The following is a 17,647-nucleotide window of genomic DNA, read 5'->3' on the forward strand; positions in this document are numbered from 1 at the left end:
TAAAGGCTGGGAGGGAGGGGGAAGAAACAGAGGCAGGAAGGGTAACCATGTTAGAATCATGTGACTTCCCGGTATAGGGCGATATATAAATTCAACAAATAAATCATCATCATCACTAACTCCTCGATATACATTTTGTCTTCTGGATGGATTTCCCATACACCAGGCTGCCTGAAGGAGGTGGCTGCAAGACCACTGCTGAAGAAGCCTTCCCTAGACCTCGAAGTTCTTAATAATTTTAGATAAGAACCTTGCCCAGAAAGGGGACATTTGCTGCTTGAGTGGTTTGGTACCAACCAGATCCAGGTTGTTTTGGAGGAGACAGATTTTCTAGATCCATTTCAATTGAGATTCAGGCCTGGTTTCAGTGTGGAAAATGCCTTGCTCATAATGTATGATCCTGTGCCAAGGGAGAGAAATGGGACAGGTGCGACTGTTGATTCTTATTAGATCTCTCAGTGGCTTTTGATATCATCAATCATGGTACTGTTCTGAGTCAGGTTGGGGGGCACTGCATTGGAGTGGTGCTGTTCCTATTTGGATGGCTAGCTCCAGGTGGGACCTGACTGCTCCATGGATTCTCCAGTATGAATTCCTGCGGGGTCATTTCTAAATTGAATTACACTTCCTCTGAATGACTGGGTTTGTTGTTTGGGGGTTCTGGATTCACTGCTGTCACCTGAGGCACAGGTGGTCTTGTTGCACAGAGTGCCTTCCATCATCTTAAGCTCATGTCACAACCACAGCTGTAGCTGGGCAGGGTTGCAGTAGTCCAGGCATGGGCAAACTCCGGCCCTCCAGATGTTTTGAGACTACAATTCTCATCATCCCTGACCACTGGTCCTGTTAGCTAGGGATGATGGGAACTGTAGTTCCAAAACATCTGGAGGGCCGGAGACTATGCCTGCAATAGTCTCAAGTCTAGCAGTCAGGATATAGTCCAGAGTCAAACCTGAAGTGCAGTCCCATAGAGGTCCAGGAGCATTCAAGCCAAGGTCCATCAACATGGGCAGTTGAGTAGACACAGCACTTCAGCTCTGCTGCCCTTTGGAACTTTGCATGCTGATTGCAGCATCTGGGCTTGATGAGACATATCACCCTCACCCGTTCCAAGCCTACTCCAGCTGAGGAATCACACACCTCCTCCCAGAGCTAGCGAGCCCTACCTGACTAGCTAGGGAGCTGGGCTGTGGGCCCTTGCCTGCCTCAGCCTTCTTGAGTCCCCCTTCCACTGCTCCCTACCTCTCAGTGCCCACCATGTTCATGGAGACAGCGCCCCCCCGGCTCTGGTTATGGGTCTTGCTGCTGTGGTTCCTGCGCACTGACCCTCATTCCCTCACCATCCTCTGTAACCCTGTGAGTACTTCCTTCCCCATCCCCTGCATGCCCCAGTGTGTCCTGGCTACACTCCTCACAGGGATCTTCTTTCACCTCTCCCTTCTTGCTGTCATCTTGCCAGTTCATGGCATACAGCTTCCCTAGTGAGGGGAAAGGGTTCAGTGGAAGAGAGTCAGCCAGGATCCCAGAAAATATTTTTGGGGGAAAGGTATGAATGTATGTGCATGTGTGAACAAATCTGAAAGCACTGCTTATCTGTGACTGCTCAGAAAAATAATGTGCCGTTCCTGTGTTCCCTAATGGAACTATTGGGTAAATCTGTCTGTCATTAAAGGTGCATATGTAATCCTGAACAGTATGTCCTAGTACATGCATATTAGCAGAGAATTCAGAGCAGCTTTGCTAAAGGAAAACAGTGATAGGTGTGGCAAAACCACAGGCTGGGATAGGCTGATTTGGCACACAATCTGAAGAAAAATAATTTATATTCAGCATCCAGAATCCTTAGGCTGCCCTGAGGTGGAGGTTGGTTAAAGCAGGTACTAAAAATCTGGAACTCTCAGCAGTCTTCTATTAAAATCTTTACTGAAAGCTGAGAATTGGTAACATGACATAAAGGGTTAAAAATACTTTGATGAGCATTAATCATAACAGTAAAGAACAGTAGCATAGTAACTTTATTGTAATTTAATGCAGGCACCGCCAAACTTGGCACTCCAGCTGTTTTAGGACTACAATTCCCATCATCCCTGACCACTGGTCCTGTTAGCTAGGAATGATGGGAGTTGTAGTCCCAAAACAGCTGGAGGGCCAAGTTTGGGGATGCCTGATTTAATGTCTCTCTTCCTGTACAATTAAACATTCTGAAGAACCTGAATAGCAACAGATGGCCACATAGATTATTAATTTTAAAATGTACTCTGTACTATGAGGCATATCTGTTAACACATATGAAAGATTGGCAAGTCTCATTTTCTATGAATACCCCAGCATGGGCAATTTTAAAAATTGTTTACCTAGTAGCTTTCTGGATGGCTGAATAAAAAAAGGACCAAATGCCCTCTTCAATCTAGAGAAACTATAGAAGTATACTTTCTATAAACACCAACTTCACTAAATTAAATAGCTGACATTTGGAAGGCCTATATTGATCTCTACGTGTAAACTAAGATGGATGTATTGATGATGTATAAATGTATTGCTAATGTGAACTGACAATGTTTTTTCCTTCTTCTTGTATTGCCCACCCCCATTTTTGTTTTCCCCCCTTGATTTTTTATTGCAATTGACTTTAATTAAAATATTTGGGTACACAAAGGTATTAGAATAAGTCATATGAGGCTAGCTCATAAACTTCTGTAGGAAGGGAAGGGAAACACTTATGAAATTTTGATCTGGTTTTTAAGACTTAGGGAGACAGGGCTGGGCTTATCCAGTATTTAAGATGAACAGTGTATGAGTTTTGGCACAACACAAGTTCTGTGAATGTTATCTATGAGGTTTCCTGCTGGACCAGCCACATCCAAAATATGAGCTATCCCTTTATTATTTGTAAACCTGTTATGTATAAGATATAGTAGGATTAATCCTCCAAAGTTAGCACCTCTGTCATGTGGATGTCAGTGCTCAGTTAACCATGCACAAGCTTTTATTCTACTGAAATAAACAAAACTTTGAAATACACAACTTTGGAGGGCTTATGCCCATTCTTTTTAAGGAGCAGGGTGAATGCGCTACATCATTGTGAACATCCATAGCAGGATGGGGAAACTCCAGATGTTAGTAGACTCCAAATCCCATGATCCCTTACCACTGGGAAAGCTGGCTGGGGCTGATGAGAGTTATAGTCCAACAACATCTGGAGTGTAGAAAACCCTAGTCTATAAGACATAGGCCTTCATATATGCTTACATTTATCTATCCTTACCACAATAGAATTAATGCTTACTAGGACAAGATTACAAGGCATGTGATGAAGCCACCTTGTTGAAGCTAAGCAGGTCAATGCTGGGATAGGAAACCACCTAGGAATCCCATGTAACACATTTTAACTTCTGGGATGCATCGAAGGCAGGATATAAATGTACTAAATAGCAAGTTCTACTGAAGCAAGAAAATTGTTTAAAAAACCTCCAAGAAGTGAATGCATCACTCCTGAGCAGTGATTTACATATAAGCTAAACAAGCTATAGCTTAGGGCCCCACTCTCTCGGGGACCCCCCAAAAAATTAAAGAAAAGAAACTGTATGTACATTTCCAAAATATAAGATAAAAAAACAAATAAAATAAAACTTATATACAGCAACCGTGTTTTGTGTTGTATAGGCTCCTATTATCAAAACAACAAAAAAAATCCTTCCAGTAGCACCTTAAAGACCAACTAAGTTAGTTCTTGGTACTAACTTAGTTGGTCTTTAAGGTGCTACTGGAAGGAATTTTTTTTGTTTTGACTATGGCAGACCAACACGGCTACCTATCTGTAACAGGCTCCTATTATGTAAGTATTGGGCCCCGCCTGCTAGCCTGCTCCCTAAAATGTAACTTGTTTGCTCATTTCTATATCAATTACTTTGATAAAATACATATTTTGTTCTTTGCAAATGGCTTTAGATACCTATCAGGTCCATAAATTACCATATAGCATATATTCAACACAAAAAACAGCGACAATTTGTTGTTGACAAAAGGCTGGTGGACATATAAAGGGCCCCGTTACCTTCAGTAGCTTAGGGCCTCATCAAACCTAAATCCGGCCTTGCTCCTGAGCAAGTAGTGGGCTGCCCCCAATGAAATCTAATGCAGCCTGTGGAAAAGAAGGCCAAGCACAATACATACTGTTGAAATGATTAATTTAATGGAGGAGGTAGATATGAATGCAAACTCTGCAAAAACTAGGTGTTCAGAGGATAGAACTTGTGGATTTCAGTGTTGTTAATATGCTTAAAATCAGCTGTAACTCTCATCCTTGCCGTAGAGAAAAAAATCCCCGGAGGGTGGGGGGAAGGAGACACAGATGCCTACATTCCTGTCATATCATCAATCCTCTCTGAAATGGTTTCATGTCCACACCTCCCACATTAACAGCAGTGCCTTTTCCTGCAATTTTATCTTACCCATTTCTGGTTTAATCTAATCTTTCCAGCTGTCTGCATTCTTATAAAATACTTACTCTTCGTACACTTCTCGATATAATACTAAACTACACTGTTATTCTCAAAGTTGTATTTCCATTTAGAGTCTTTCTTAAGAATGTTTTGGGAAGCATCCATGAATCACTCATCTGACTGCACTTTTCAAGGACATTTGAGTCTGGATAGATTAAAAGAAATAGCTTCAATGGTATAGTTTTCTGTTGGAAGAAGTGGGCAGTTGAGAAACACTTTGGTTAACTAGGTCTGAATGCTTGAGCTGTCATAAAAACGATTATTTTGCAAATGGAGAAAAAAGTTCTGAACAAAATTAATGTTGTAGTTAACCAGGTTTCTGAGCACTTCAGAATTTTGCTACAAAGTATAAGCTCATCTCTTCTCCAAATGAAAAATTTCCCTCAGAAGTAGCCCTGTAGATCTCTCAAAGATCATTTACCTATTATGCCCCTCCCACCATTTTATCTCTAGCTTCTCCATGTACAACCACAGTGAAATCTATGGTAGTTTGAAGGGAAGACAAAGGAACAATAAAAGGAAGCAGCAGGTGAACAAATTCACTTATTTGCAACCAAACTGTTAAAACTAGATGTTTTTATCAGTGGAACTTATGAAGTGCTTTTTTCTGTAAGAGGACTTAATGAAATCTTATACGCAAGTATTTATGTTAAAATTGAGGCTTTTTTCACGCAGAGGTCACTGGAGCTCAGTTCTGCCACCTCTCAGGTAGGCACCACTGACATTCTAAGGGAACAAATGAGAAGTTCATGGTGAGCTCTGACACTTATTTTTCTAGAAAAATAGACTGGTTAAAATATATAGGAAAATACAACTTGGATCTTTATGGAAAGAAATAAGGTGTTCCATAGAAATCAATGCATTTGTCTTATATAATTATTTCATGCATTACAGTAATTAACCAGCCTGGTCAAATCAAATTGATGACAGATGTAATATTACTTACACATTCAGAATATTCACTAGTTACATTTCTATTATCAACCCTATCTTATGAGTCCACTGTTTAAGAAGCTTAAATGCCAGATTTCTTTGTCTCTTTCTTGTCATAATGATCCTACTCTTTTAACTTTACCATCTAGAACAACTTCCTTGCATTAACAGACTTCCATCTTTTACCCACCTAGTCTCTTTGATTCATGACTCACTACTGATTATTAAACTTTTTTTTAAAAAAACCAAATCTTAGAAGTTCAACTGTTACCTTGCTTTTATTAGTGTTTCTGGATTGCTGGTCATTATGTCCTTCTGTGTACCCTCGTATGATCTGCTGTTAGTCTCCCTTCACCACCCCATCTCCAATACATTTTAAAAAGAAATGCCAACATGCAACCAGGGTTTGGCAATTATTTGACTATAGAGATAAAATCCAGAGAATATCCCCCTCGCATGAAGATTAATTCTCAAATGAAAATCTCACCTTCCTTTGTTGTCTTGCTTGCATTGCTTTATAGATTGTAAATCTCCTGGGACAAGGATCTGTTCTGTCATACTTTGCAAAGTGCAATACACATAGATAGCGCTATATTTATCAACATCATCAACATGATTATCACCATTCTTTATTTCATGCTGCTGTTATAGGGGGAGAGCCAACTCCTAAAAGATTCTTTCCCTCACAACTAACCAAACAACATTTATTTAGGTTGTATATTTATGACTAGAATATTGGTCTTACTAATTTCCAATTCTTTTATAATCTAAACAAAGAAGTTATACTGTATTCTACATTTAGAATCTTTTTATTACATGACAATAACTTGCAGCTGGAATGTTAACTGGGTACTCTTCCATTTCTGTGCACCCTCAGGAAACTTCTTTCCTAAACAGAAAGGTGGCAAATTGTTTGCAGGCACCAGATTTGGTGTAATTAAAAGAGAATCTCAATCCCTGTATATTACATATACGCATTAGTTTGGGGATATACTGTGTCTCACATACACAGAGTGGAAATGTATTTCTTCTCCTCTGAAACTGTTGGGAGTTTACAGTAAGAAAAACCAAAATGTTGTTCTTTGCTTCCCCTTCCATACTTCCAGAAACTTTTCATTTTTGAGAAAGTTGTTCCAGGAAATCACATGGCTTCTTAACACTGAAAGTTTCACTCACTTAATGCTTCCACAGAAGCAGTTGCTTTGATGCAGCCGTAACAGTCACTGTGCCAGAGAGATCAACGTGGCAGAAAAGCAACTTAAGGGATAAAGGAAAAAAGCAAAATAAAGCTCAATTTCCCCTTCTGAGCTGCCAGAACTGGTCACCAACTAGAGACAGAACCTTCATGATTCTGGATCCCATGGAATCAAAGCAGTTAGGAGATGTGTCAGTTATACTACAGAAAAAACAACAGAACTAGTAGGTAAACCTCTATATTAAAAGCATACTGACAGTATTCTCAATTCTTTGGATTCTAGAGTGATGTCGCAGCAGTATCAGGTCAAAGAAGGGCAATGATATGGGATACTGTCTCCCCCTGAACAGACAGCCACTTTGATTTACATATACACCCACTAAAAATAATTTTGCAGTACCAGGTATAGTATTTCTGCATACGGCTATCTCACAAATGCTGAGAGCTTAAAAACAAAATACTGTAACTTGACATAACACTCTCTCTGGAGGAGAGATATTACTTTTACTAGAGATTAAACATTACTTCTCAAACAGTGGGTCAAACCCACCTGGGAATGAGCAAAAGATGCTTGGAGTGTGCATGTAAAATTCCAAGAAGAGAAAGGATCTGAGTTTCAAAGGTAATATTGTTAGCTATAATAGCATCGTGACAACATTTTACTGAATTACTGAGTAAGTAACTCTATTAGGATTTGATGTTGGAAAAAGTATTCGCAAATGTTGCAGAATGCAGAGCACCATTGGGTATTTGATGCAGAAATGCAATCTGGGAATTTGCCAAGTATACAGCCCTGCAACATATTGGAGTCCAATTGCCTCATATTTTTCAGGTGAAAGAATGGAGGAATGTTTGAAAAAACCCACACACAGTCAAATTCATGGTCAGAGGCAAAAGTAAGCAATAAATGTGAATTTTGTCACTGTATCTTATACTGTAGGTTTTTTCACAATTGCATCCCTCTCCATCCAAGCAGAAATGAAAGACTCAAAGATGGTGCAAAGTGGTCCAACGAGGAGCTGAGAAGGGTGTGTGGCCTGAGGAGAGCACTGAGGTCCAGAAAGAGTCCTGGAGGGCTGCATTTGGCCCTTGGGCCTGAGACTCCCCATCCCTGTCATGGATGGAGCAGGATGTGTGACATAGAAATAAGAACTTTCGTCTATTTAGAAATATAACTCCTTTTGGAAAGCCCACCTCCATGGGAGATGCCTGGGACTATAGAATCTCCCTGTAGATGAGAAAGCTCAAAATGGGGACACACATACAGAAAGGTGTGCATTTAACCAGGTACAATGTGCCTTAAATGAAGGCAGCATCTAGGATTAGGGGACAGGACTACCAAATCGCAGATTTAGAGAATGAACCCAGGAATGTTCTAGTAGGGAGGTTTGGCATGGCAATTTAATTATCAGCGAAATGTTTTGCTTAAATTCTAGTGGACCCCATTTCCTTTCCTGAATGAGAAGCAAGTCGAGCGCGCGGAGAATTTCCCCTACACTTTTCTAGGATGCACCTGTTCAGTCCTAGGAAGAAGTAACGAATAGCCCTAAATTCAAGTGAGGCAACTTCCATTACTTTTTTCGCTATCAAGTCAGGCCGTCGCCGCTCACCCCGTAACGACAGAGAGGGAGGAGGAGGAGGAGAAATCTGTGGAGGACCCCCTGAGAGGGGAGGTAATTCACTCACCTCCGTCTTGGTGACAAGGAGCTGGTAGAAGTCTTTGCTGGGCGCCGGAGCCTGCCCTCGCGCCTCGAACAAAGTGTCTGTGAGGAGCGACGCCATTTTAGGACGCCAGCGGCCAATCGCTATGGCAACCAGGAAGGGGCGGCCGCACGGAGAGGTCACGGGAAGCCCAGCCTCCCCTCTTAAAGGAGACGGGCAAGCTCCTCCGTGCTGGAAGTCGGCGGGTCTTACACCACCCGCGAACGTACGGGGAAAGAAAGCGGGGGGGAAGTCTCTAAATCGGGGCGAAACCGCCAACAGGGAGGCCGCCGCCGCCAGCGGCTTCGCTGACCCTGTGGGGGATAAACGCTTGCGCGCACCCCGGGGGTGACGACCCCAGCGGAGGGATACCTCTTTTTCAGCCAAGGAACGTCTGAGACGAGCGGAGGGGGACGGCAAGGATAGAACCGCCGCCGATCCTTGACGTGTGGGAGGAGAGGGGGGGGCTGCCGGCTCCGCGGCAGGGAGCGCCAAGGCGGGCAGGAGGAGAACACCCGCTGCTGGCGAGTGGGGGGGGGGGGGAGAACGGGGGCCCCCGGGCCCCTTTGGGGGTAAAGTAGTCCCCGGCCTCCCCCTACGCCGCTGGAGGGGGTACGGTGCGGAGGCAGACGGCGCACTGATCGGTGCTGCGGCTTCAGCTGATAATTGAAGGGAAGAGGCGCCGGGCAGGACAGAAAAGGAGCCGGAGAGCCACAGAGCGCTTTTGCAGAGGCCGCGTCGGGATAAACTAGGTACTGTGGCTCGAGGCGCACCAGGCCTGTTTTTCAACGCCGGGGTTTCTGTGGGAGGGAAAGCGACTCTTCGGCTCCCCCCCCTCCTCCGCCCGTTCTTCGCCGGGGGGCCGGAGTCGGGGAATGTGGGGTGGGAGGGAGGCGGCGTTGGGTTAGAACATGACAGGGGGGAGGTTGGTGGTGAGGTAGTCCCGGACCCGACGGGGGCGGGTGGGAGAGAAAGGGGAAGGTTGGTGGTATGTGTGGTGGTGGCTTGAGGCCTTGAATAGGTTTTCAGGAAGTCCTCGCCATAAAGAGGTCTCCTAATATGTACCTAATATACAAGGTGTTGGGGGGGGGGGCGGAGGAGGAGGAGGAAATACTAAACGTAAAAGGTTGGCTTCTTTCTCCACGACCCCCTCGCTCCGTTCCTAAGAAGAGGAATAGTGAAGAGGAGAAGCAGCAGCCAGGGTGGCAGAAATGGGAGCTGACAAAATGGCCAAACGGCTGCCTGAAGCTTTATCGTCATTCAGCCCTTCCCTTCTTTTCTTCGCCTTCCACCCTCCCGTGTAAGCGGCTCTCTGTTCATGGGATGAATCTGGACCCCACCTTTTATGCCTGGGTTCACAGGAGCGCAGGATGCCCCATATCGCAGCCCTGCTCCTCTTTGCGGGCCTACCTTTAAACCTCCCCCCCCCCCCCCCCGCCACGGTTAAGATTGGCGTTCTGGCTTGTGTGTGATTAAATACAAAAGGACAATGTCAGTGTTGACACTGCGCCCGGGTTTGGATTCGGCCCTGCTTCACAAACTCCCCCCAACCTCTTTGCTAGCCCCTGTCCTCCCCAGGGGCCCCTTTTTATTTTGTTGAAGTGAGCTACTGCGTCCCACTGAATTAGGCGTAGGGGAGGGGTGGAAAGCAGCCCCCTTTTAGCCCAACGGCGGCGTCGGCGTCGACAATAAAAAAAAGAGAGAAATGCTAAATGATCTGCTGACTCCATATTGGCCTGGCTTTGGGGGCTGGGGAAGGGGGAAATCGTACTCTGCTAAGCGGAAAAGGGTGTTTGTTTATCCAGTCCCTTTCGGCACTTGGTCCCATTACCGGAGCAGATTCTTTCACCCCTATAATTTTAGAGTTGGTTTGTGTTCCTGACGCCTTCGAGAAGAAACTAGCGTGAGGCTTGTTTGCATAACGCGTCGTATTTGGCTATTTACATTCTTTTTTTCTCCTCCACGCCTCGCTTTTGTATCTGCCGTCTACTACCGGGCTAGCATTCAAACTGATACCGGGGCTTTTGCCAGCCGTACAGGCCCAGCTGCCTGCTGTACAACTTTTATTGTTCCTCCTAATGGCCAGTCCTGTCGGGGTGGGGTGTTCTTCTTCGCAGTAGGGTTTTTAAAGGCATCAGGAATTCGAAAAAGTTTAGATTAGGAACAAGGAAACATTAGGGCGGGGTGAGTGGAAAGTTTTATCCGAGGCTTTAGGGAAAAACAACGATGTATGGAACAAAGGTCCTGCCTGTATCAGAGGCCTACATACTAGGCCTGACTATGTCGCATTTACACAGAGGAAAGAAATGAGATCTTGGCATTGGTCTATGGATTCAGTGCCTGCCATGCATTTGAGAAACGTTTCTAGAATTCGTGTAGCTGGATTTCAGGATTGTTTTCATACTGCAACCAAGATTTAATAGTTCTGCTGTGGATTTTTTTTTTAATGAAAGTAGTTCTCATAACCCTTTTCATCAGCAGGAGAATTGATTTGATACAGATTTAAGGCAAGATCCCATTTTTAAAAAAACAAAGTGATTTTCCTAACTGTGACTTAATGGAAATACCCTTGGTACTGTTAGGCCTGTCCAATTTCCCCCCAAAAAAATATTAAGGGGGGATTCAAGGAAAATGGGGCAAGATTCTTTGCAGTGAAAAGGAGAAACCTTTCATAGCAACCCAAAATGAAGTTTTCTTCAGAATGTATACATAAATGTGAACAGAAATGTTGCCCTTTTGGGGGTGGGTGGGATAGTTTTTATTGCTTTTATTGCATTCAACTTATTCTGAAGAAAGGCAACCAATAACTTTGAGACTGTTTAAAAATACTGATATAAAATAAAGCTCTCTTAAATTTAAAGATTTGTCCACAGTTATACATTCAGTCCACCAGAACCTTCAACTAACTTTACCTTTTAAAAAGGTAAACATTATTACCTGTATTATTTAAGTGCAGCTTTTAAATTACTGCTTGCCTTTCTCTATAATTTAAGAAACCTGATGCATTGGAAGTGGTCTATAAGATAAAAGGTGATGCATGTATGGAAACTAATCTCCAGCACCATCACTTATGTATCAGCAGGTGTTGTGTTGCTGCTGTTTCTGTGTTTTGATAATTTTTTTACCTTTCTTTCAGGTACTTCTGACTTTCCTCTATCTTTGTGTTGCACACATGCGTACAGTTAAATCAGGGGTAGGCAACCTAAGGCTCATGGGCCAGATGCGGCCCAATTGCCTTCTCAGTCCGGCCCGCGGATGGTTTGGGAATCAGCGTGTTTTTATATGAGTAGAATGTGTGCTTTTATTTAAAATGCATCTCTGGGTTATTTGTGGGGCATAGGAATTCATCCTCCCCCCCCCCCCAAAAAAAATAGTCTGGCCCCCCACATGGTCTGAGAGATGGTAGACCGGCCCATGACTGGAAAAGATTGCTAACTCCTGAGTTAAATGCTATACAAAATAAGAGTGGCCACCAGATAGAAGGCTGTGTTTGATGCCACTTTAGATTGATTGCTAGGAGTTACATCCTCTCTTCTGTAAGAGATATGAGATATGAAAGGCTGTGAAGGAAGCTGTAGAAGATCAAGGCCCTGGGGTTGTATTACAAGATAATACAAGAGAAAGATAATATGAAATAAGAAGTTAGGTAGATATGGGGTGGCTTGAAAAACATGGGAAGTGTACCAAAGTTATGTTGTTCATTTACAGTAAACAATTTTAATATTGTGGAATCTAATCAATGGGGTCAATGTTATCTGCTATAGTTTTGCAGCTCTGATACTCCTGAGGGTCTTGTTACCTTGGTGTGTAAGTGATGCTGGCACCCAGGAACTAAACAATAGTTCAAGTCAGAATGAATATTTATCTACCATATGCTTTGGACTGGTAGGGAGCTACATCTAACAAGAACCAGATTGTAACATGGAGCAAGGAGGAGGTTGTAAAAAGGCCCAAATGACTTGCATGCACCTGTAATTAATATAAAAAGACACCCTGAAATTGATAGCTTCCGATAAGGCTGTTAAATAAAAATACATTTTTAAAAAGACAATTTTCATAAATGATTTTCTTTCTTTAGCTTAGAAGAAGCTATTTTAAATCAGAATTAGCAAATTTCAAGATATCTGACCTTCAGGAATCGTTGAATATATCTGGACAGCTGTGGTAGAGCAGGAACTCTGAAACTATTTAAAATGTTGTAGGGCAGGCAACAATTGAGTTATGAGAATAAAAGCATCTCTTTTCCACACACCTGAGCAAGTTTCATAACTTATTTCCTCTCCCTACAAAACCCTGGTAGAGTGATTCTGTTTGTGGGGGGATTGGGATATCACACAGAATTCTTTATGCCCTTTCCATACTAAAGCATTCATTGGAGAAAGGCATGGCACTTAAAATTGCTATAAAAACCAATGTCTCCAGTGAACATAATTTGGACTTATTTTACATATTGGTCACTATTGAAATTTAAGTGAGTAGCTGAGTTGCCTGCAAGTGTTGTGGAGTTATTAATTCAATAGGTTCAGATAAGCCTGGATGCAAGGACCTCTAACTAAATGTGAATAAAGTGTAAACCTCAAATGCCACATTTCTAGAAGAAGTTAACCTGGCTTAGAATCTGGGCCTTCATTAATGCTCTGTGCGAAAGATAACAAGGTGGTGCCTGTGAGTTGGATCTGAATTCCAAAGCAGCGTTATCTAGTCCCTAGTTAGCCCTACCAGCTTCTAATCAAGGCTCAGTAACATTTTTTACTTAGCATTCCGCTTGAATGAGAATTACTTATGTATGTTAAGATTGCCTTTCCATAGTAGGCAAGAAATAGTGAAGAACTGCTGCTGGACAATTAGCTGCTATTTAATTCCTCAGTTGCTTAATCACTGACTTCCTGGCAATTGAGTATATGCTGCATACCTGTGAAGCCATTAATACAAAATGATGCCGATTAGGATTCAATATCTGTTCAATCAAAAACACTGTCAGTATTGTTGATCCTTTAATATTATAACAACAAAAAAAGATAATCAGCTTCAATAGAGTAACAAGAAAGTTGTTTTGTGACCCTATGGCTAGCTTTCAAAAATTGCCATCATTTTTATTCCATGTTTATGCATCTCTTTCCCAAGGACCTCAGCGTGGTGTACAGTATCTCCTCCATTACCCTTGCCACAACCCTGGGAAGTAGGTTAGGCTGAGTAGGAGTGGTCTAATGTTGAAGTGATCATGAATGAATGGGAATTAGAACCAGAGTCTTCCTTATCTAGTGCAGCACTCTACATAACAAGGCAAAGACCTTTGCCACTTCCTACTTGTTTTCGGAGATGACTGCAGCTATAAATGGGTAACTAGTACTAGATTTAGCCCCTTGGCTACTGCAGAGGAAGGGACAACCTGTTTTTCCTCTTGCTGATAAATGTTTCTGTAATTAAATAAAAATGGTAGGCTGGCATCTACCCAGTGGCATGCTTGGAATATATGACAATGAGTAAATAGGCAGTCAGTTAACCTGTTTCAGAACTTGCATGCCTGTCTTAATGCCACTTATTCTGATCATCTGTAAGTGGTTGGATTGTTTGAGCCCCTGAGCAAGGACCTGGAGAACAGAATAGCTCTTGAAAATAAATCATCTGGCATATATTTTAATTGGTGCTCAGTGAGTTCTTCACTTGCAGAATTTCTGTTGCTGGAAATTCTACTGAAATCACTTCTTACCAAGTCGACTCCAGTAATTAAGGTTTAATAATTTTTGTTCTTGTTTTAAGGTGCCATAGACTTTTGTTTTTGCTGCAAAAGGCAAACTGCTTGGCAGAGGTATTTGGAGCTAGTCTTCGGTTTGGCTGAAAGTGAGTTTCCCTGAGCTTCCTTAAATCCCCTAGTTGGCCTTTTCTACTCCAACAGTACTGTTAGGTCAGCCTAGGAATGTTACTTTAGTAATAATAATAATAATTTATTCAGCTTACATACTGCCCTTTATCAAAAGATCAAAGGTTGATGGACAACATTAAAAACATATTTTGCGGAGCATAATAATAAAAACATAAAACAAAGTATAATCGTAGACAGCACAGTAATAAAAATAATCATCATTACATTCCCCCCACCTTGAACAAGCCATAGATTATTTAATGGCTGAAGGCCTGGGTAAAGAGGAATGTTTTTGCCTGGTGCCTAAAGATATGTAATGACAGTGCCAGGTGAGCCTCTCTGGGGAGAGAATCCACAGATGGGGAGCCACCACAGAAAAGGCCTGTCCTCTTGTTGTCACCCTCTGAACTTCTCAGAGAGGGGGAACATAGGGAAGAGTCTCGGATGACAAGGACAGTGTCCAGGTCAGTTCATATAGGGAGAGGTGGTTCTTAAGGTATTGAGGTCCTGAGCCATGTTGGGCATTTTGAATTGGACCCGGAAAGTAATCGGTAGCCAGTGCAGTCTGGCCTGAATTGGCATTATATTCTCAAATTGGTGAGCAATTTGGCCACTGAATTTTGCACCTGCTGAAGTTTTAGAACCCATTTAGGCTTGATAAATACCAATACACCAAGGCCCTAGGTTGTTTACTGGAGCTGTTGTGTATATAGTTTGGAAAAAAAGAAAGTGTGCATTTCCAATCAATATTATTTCTTCATCTGCTGGGCTCATAGCTAGTTTTCAGTTAACCTAGCATACTGTCTTGGTGAATAAAACAAAGTACAGTGGTACCTCAGGTTACATACGCTTCAGGTTACAGATTCCGCTAACCCAGAAATAGTGCTTCAGGTTAAGAACTTTGCTTCAGGATGAGAACAGAAATCGTGCTCCAGCGGCGCAGCGGCAACAGTAGGTCCCATTAGCTAAAGTGGTGCTTCAGGTTAAGAACAGTTTCAGGTTAAGAATGGACCTCCGGAATGATTTAAGTACTTAACCCGAGGTACCACTGTATAAATTAACTAATATTTGGTCTTCAGCTTTTCTGGTGTGTGTAGTTGCTTGAACTCCAAGCACCTCCAGCTACAAAGTAGCAAATATCCTGGGATAAGAAGTGGCGCTCCAACATTAAACACAGGGGTGTATCTAGCATAAGAAGTTTGTTGTTAAGTTTATGCCCTAATGGCTGTAGATTTTGTCCATCTGTTTGGCTGCTCAGTCACCTGGCAGTTAGTTATTGGTTCAAAGGGATGTGCTTGAGCATGGGTAGTCAACCTTTTTATACCTACTGCCCATTAGTGAGCTGGTCTTTGACCGCAATAAATTATCTATCTACCGCCCACTAGTGCATCTTTCTTGATGGTATAATTTCCTTACCACCCACCAGTGATCGATGGAAGGAGGATTCAGCTTGTGCCGTAGAACCCCCCTACCGCCCACCTAGAATCCTGAGACCCCCACTAGTGGGCGGTAGGGACCAGGTTGACAACCCCTGTGTTAGGGACTAGAGTGGGCGTAGAAGCTGGGTAAGGGGCGGTGGGAAGTTTGCAGTTGTGATGGTCAGGAGAAAATGTAGTGGAAAAGCAAATACAGCTATGGACACAAACCAAGGTATCTGGGCCTCTGAACCCAAGCAACCTGAAATAGGATACAACAATTAGTGGTAATACAACTTTAATTATATATAATTCTGGATGCGATATGAGGAGTACAACTGTATATGTACCTTTTAACTCGGATAGAATCAGCTGAGCTGTTGATAGGATTTCAGTAAATGACTAGGAGACTGGTGGTGATGTACAGATATCTTGGTTCTTGAAAGATGTAGCTTGCTTAACTTGTCTCATGTCTTAGACCAAGACCAGAGATCAGCTAAAGCCTCTAAAAGTGCACTGCCCACCCAACTGCTGGCTTTCTATGATACTATTTTTGGACATTATGTTGAGATGACCCAGGTTTATTCTTGGCTATTTCTATCAGGACAGCAAGTCTAGCTACTTGGGGCTGGTGTGAATCCTTGGCCCTCCATTGCATTTACTTTTGTATTAAATAATATTGAACCTTTCACATGTGGTTCAGTCTGGGAGCTGGGGAAATAGCATGTTCTGAACATGGTTGCTGTCCTTTAGCTTGGGAATGTTCATGGATCCAATGCTATCACTGGAGGTTCAGGTAGCTTCAGTGGCTAGCAGTGTCTTTTTCTAGCTCTGGCTGGTTCACTAGCTGTGGCCCCTTTTGGGCAGGGATGACTTGGCCACGGTTTCCATGCTGTGGTAACATCCAGATCGAACTATTGCCATGTGCTCTTCATGAGATTGCCCTTGAAGACTATTTGGAAATTTAAACGGCAACAAATGTGCAGCTCAACAGCTGCGCTGGTTGCCAGTTTGTTTCTGGGTCCCATTCAAAGTGCTTATGCTAGTGTTTTTAGCCCTAAATGACTTTGGCTTCAAATATTTGAAATGCTATATATGGTGTGGCTACCATATACTCTCTAACATTGGTGTCAGATGAAGTTTGGTGCTCTAACTGTGCTTACAAAGTCCAAGGTTTCTCTCCTTTTCCCCATCCAATCTTCAGACATGGTGTATCTGCCAATCATACATCTTGTCACTGCTGAATCTAGATTAAGCAGCTTTGCTGAGGAGAAGGGGACTTGATTGGAAGGAAGTAAATTTAGTACATACGTGAGGTAAATACTGGAATAGGTCAGCTTGTTCAACTTTAGCATATTTGCTTCAGTATGTGCAAAGTAGAACTGTGGCACAATGCCCTCTGAGAGCTGCAGATGTTAAGTATTAAGAAGTTGGGAAATACAGTAAAGTAGAGCAGTGATTCCCAAACTTTTTTCTTATGGCCACTTGAAAATTGCTCAGGGTGTTAGTGGACCACCTAATTATTTTTCTGTCCATTGTAAAAGTTGTAATGCACTGCGCTGTATGATTTTTAATTGTATTTTTGTGGTTCTTTCCCCCCTCTTTGATTGTATTTTATTACATTCCAGTTTGAATTCTAATACAATCAAGAACAATAAGCCACAATTAAAATCAATTTGAATATTTAATTTGTACACACCACAGCCCCTTCATGGATCACTGCCTTGCTGTGGCGAAGGGGCTTGAATAACTCAGAGAAGCTATGAACTATGCCGAGCAGGGCACCCAAGATGGACAGGTCATAGTGGAGAGTTTTGACCACAGACCACCTTCATGAAACATGTGTACAACTAGTGGTCCAGGGACCACAGTTTGGGAACCCTTGAGGTAGAGAAATAAATGTGTGTTTCGGTCTAGGAATATAGGACTGAAAACACTGACTGTGTATTTGAACAAAACTTGGATTACAGCTTGTGGGTTGTCAGGGGTGAGACATATGTTGACTTTGGGTGACTTGGCTCCCAGTGGGTACAGTAGG

At 42.7% G+C, this 17,647-nt stretch overlaps 2 protein-coding genes across 5 annotated transcripts in view; one reads left to right on the top strand and one right to left on the bottom strand.

The window, feature by feature from the left end:
- The window catches only part of FBXO36 (F-box protein 36), a 29,901-nt gene extending 21,182 nt beyond the window's left edge, over positions 1–8,719 (bottom strand). Inside the window, exon 1 of the mRNA XM_028731157.2 lies at positions 8,317–8,719. Coding sequence (XP_028586990.1) covers positions 8,317–8,412 — 96 coding nt within the window. The 5' untranslated portion in view covers positions 8,413–8,719. The remainder of the gene's footprint in view (positions 1–8,316) is intronic.
- Positions 8,720–8,930: 211 nt separating this feature from the next.
- TRIP12 (thyroid hormone receptor interactor 12) overlaps positions 8,931–17,647 on the top strand; it is a 71,074-nt gene continuing 62,357 nt past the window's right edge. For all 4 annotated transcript variants that reach the window (XM_077929902.1, XM_028731158.2, XM_077929903.1 and 1 more), the window contains exon 1: positions 8,931–9,083. The gene's annotated coding sequence lies outside the window, so the exon portion shown is untranslated. The remainder of the gene's footprint in view (positions 9,084–17,647) is intronic.

Source organism: Podarcis muralis, chromosome 6 (genome assembly GCF_964188315.1).
Source record: "Podarcis muralis chromosome 6, rPodMur119.hap1.1, whole genome shotgun sequence".
Classification (NCBI taxonomy): Eukaryota; Metazoa; Chordata; class Lepidosauria; order Squamata; family Lacertidae; genus Podarcis; species Podarcis muralis.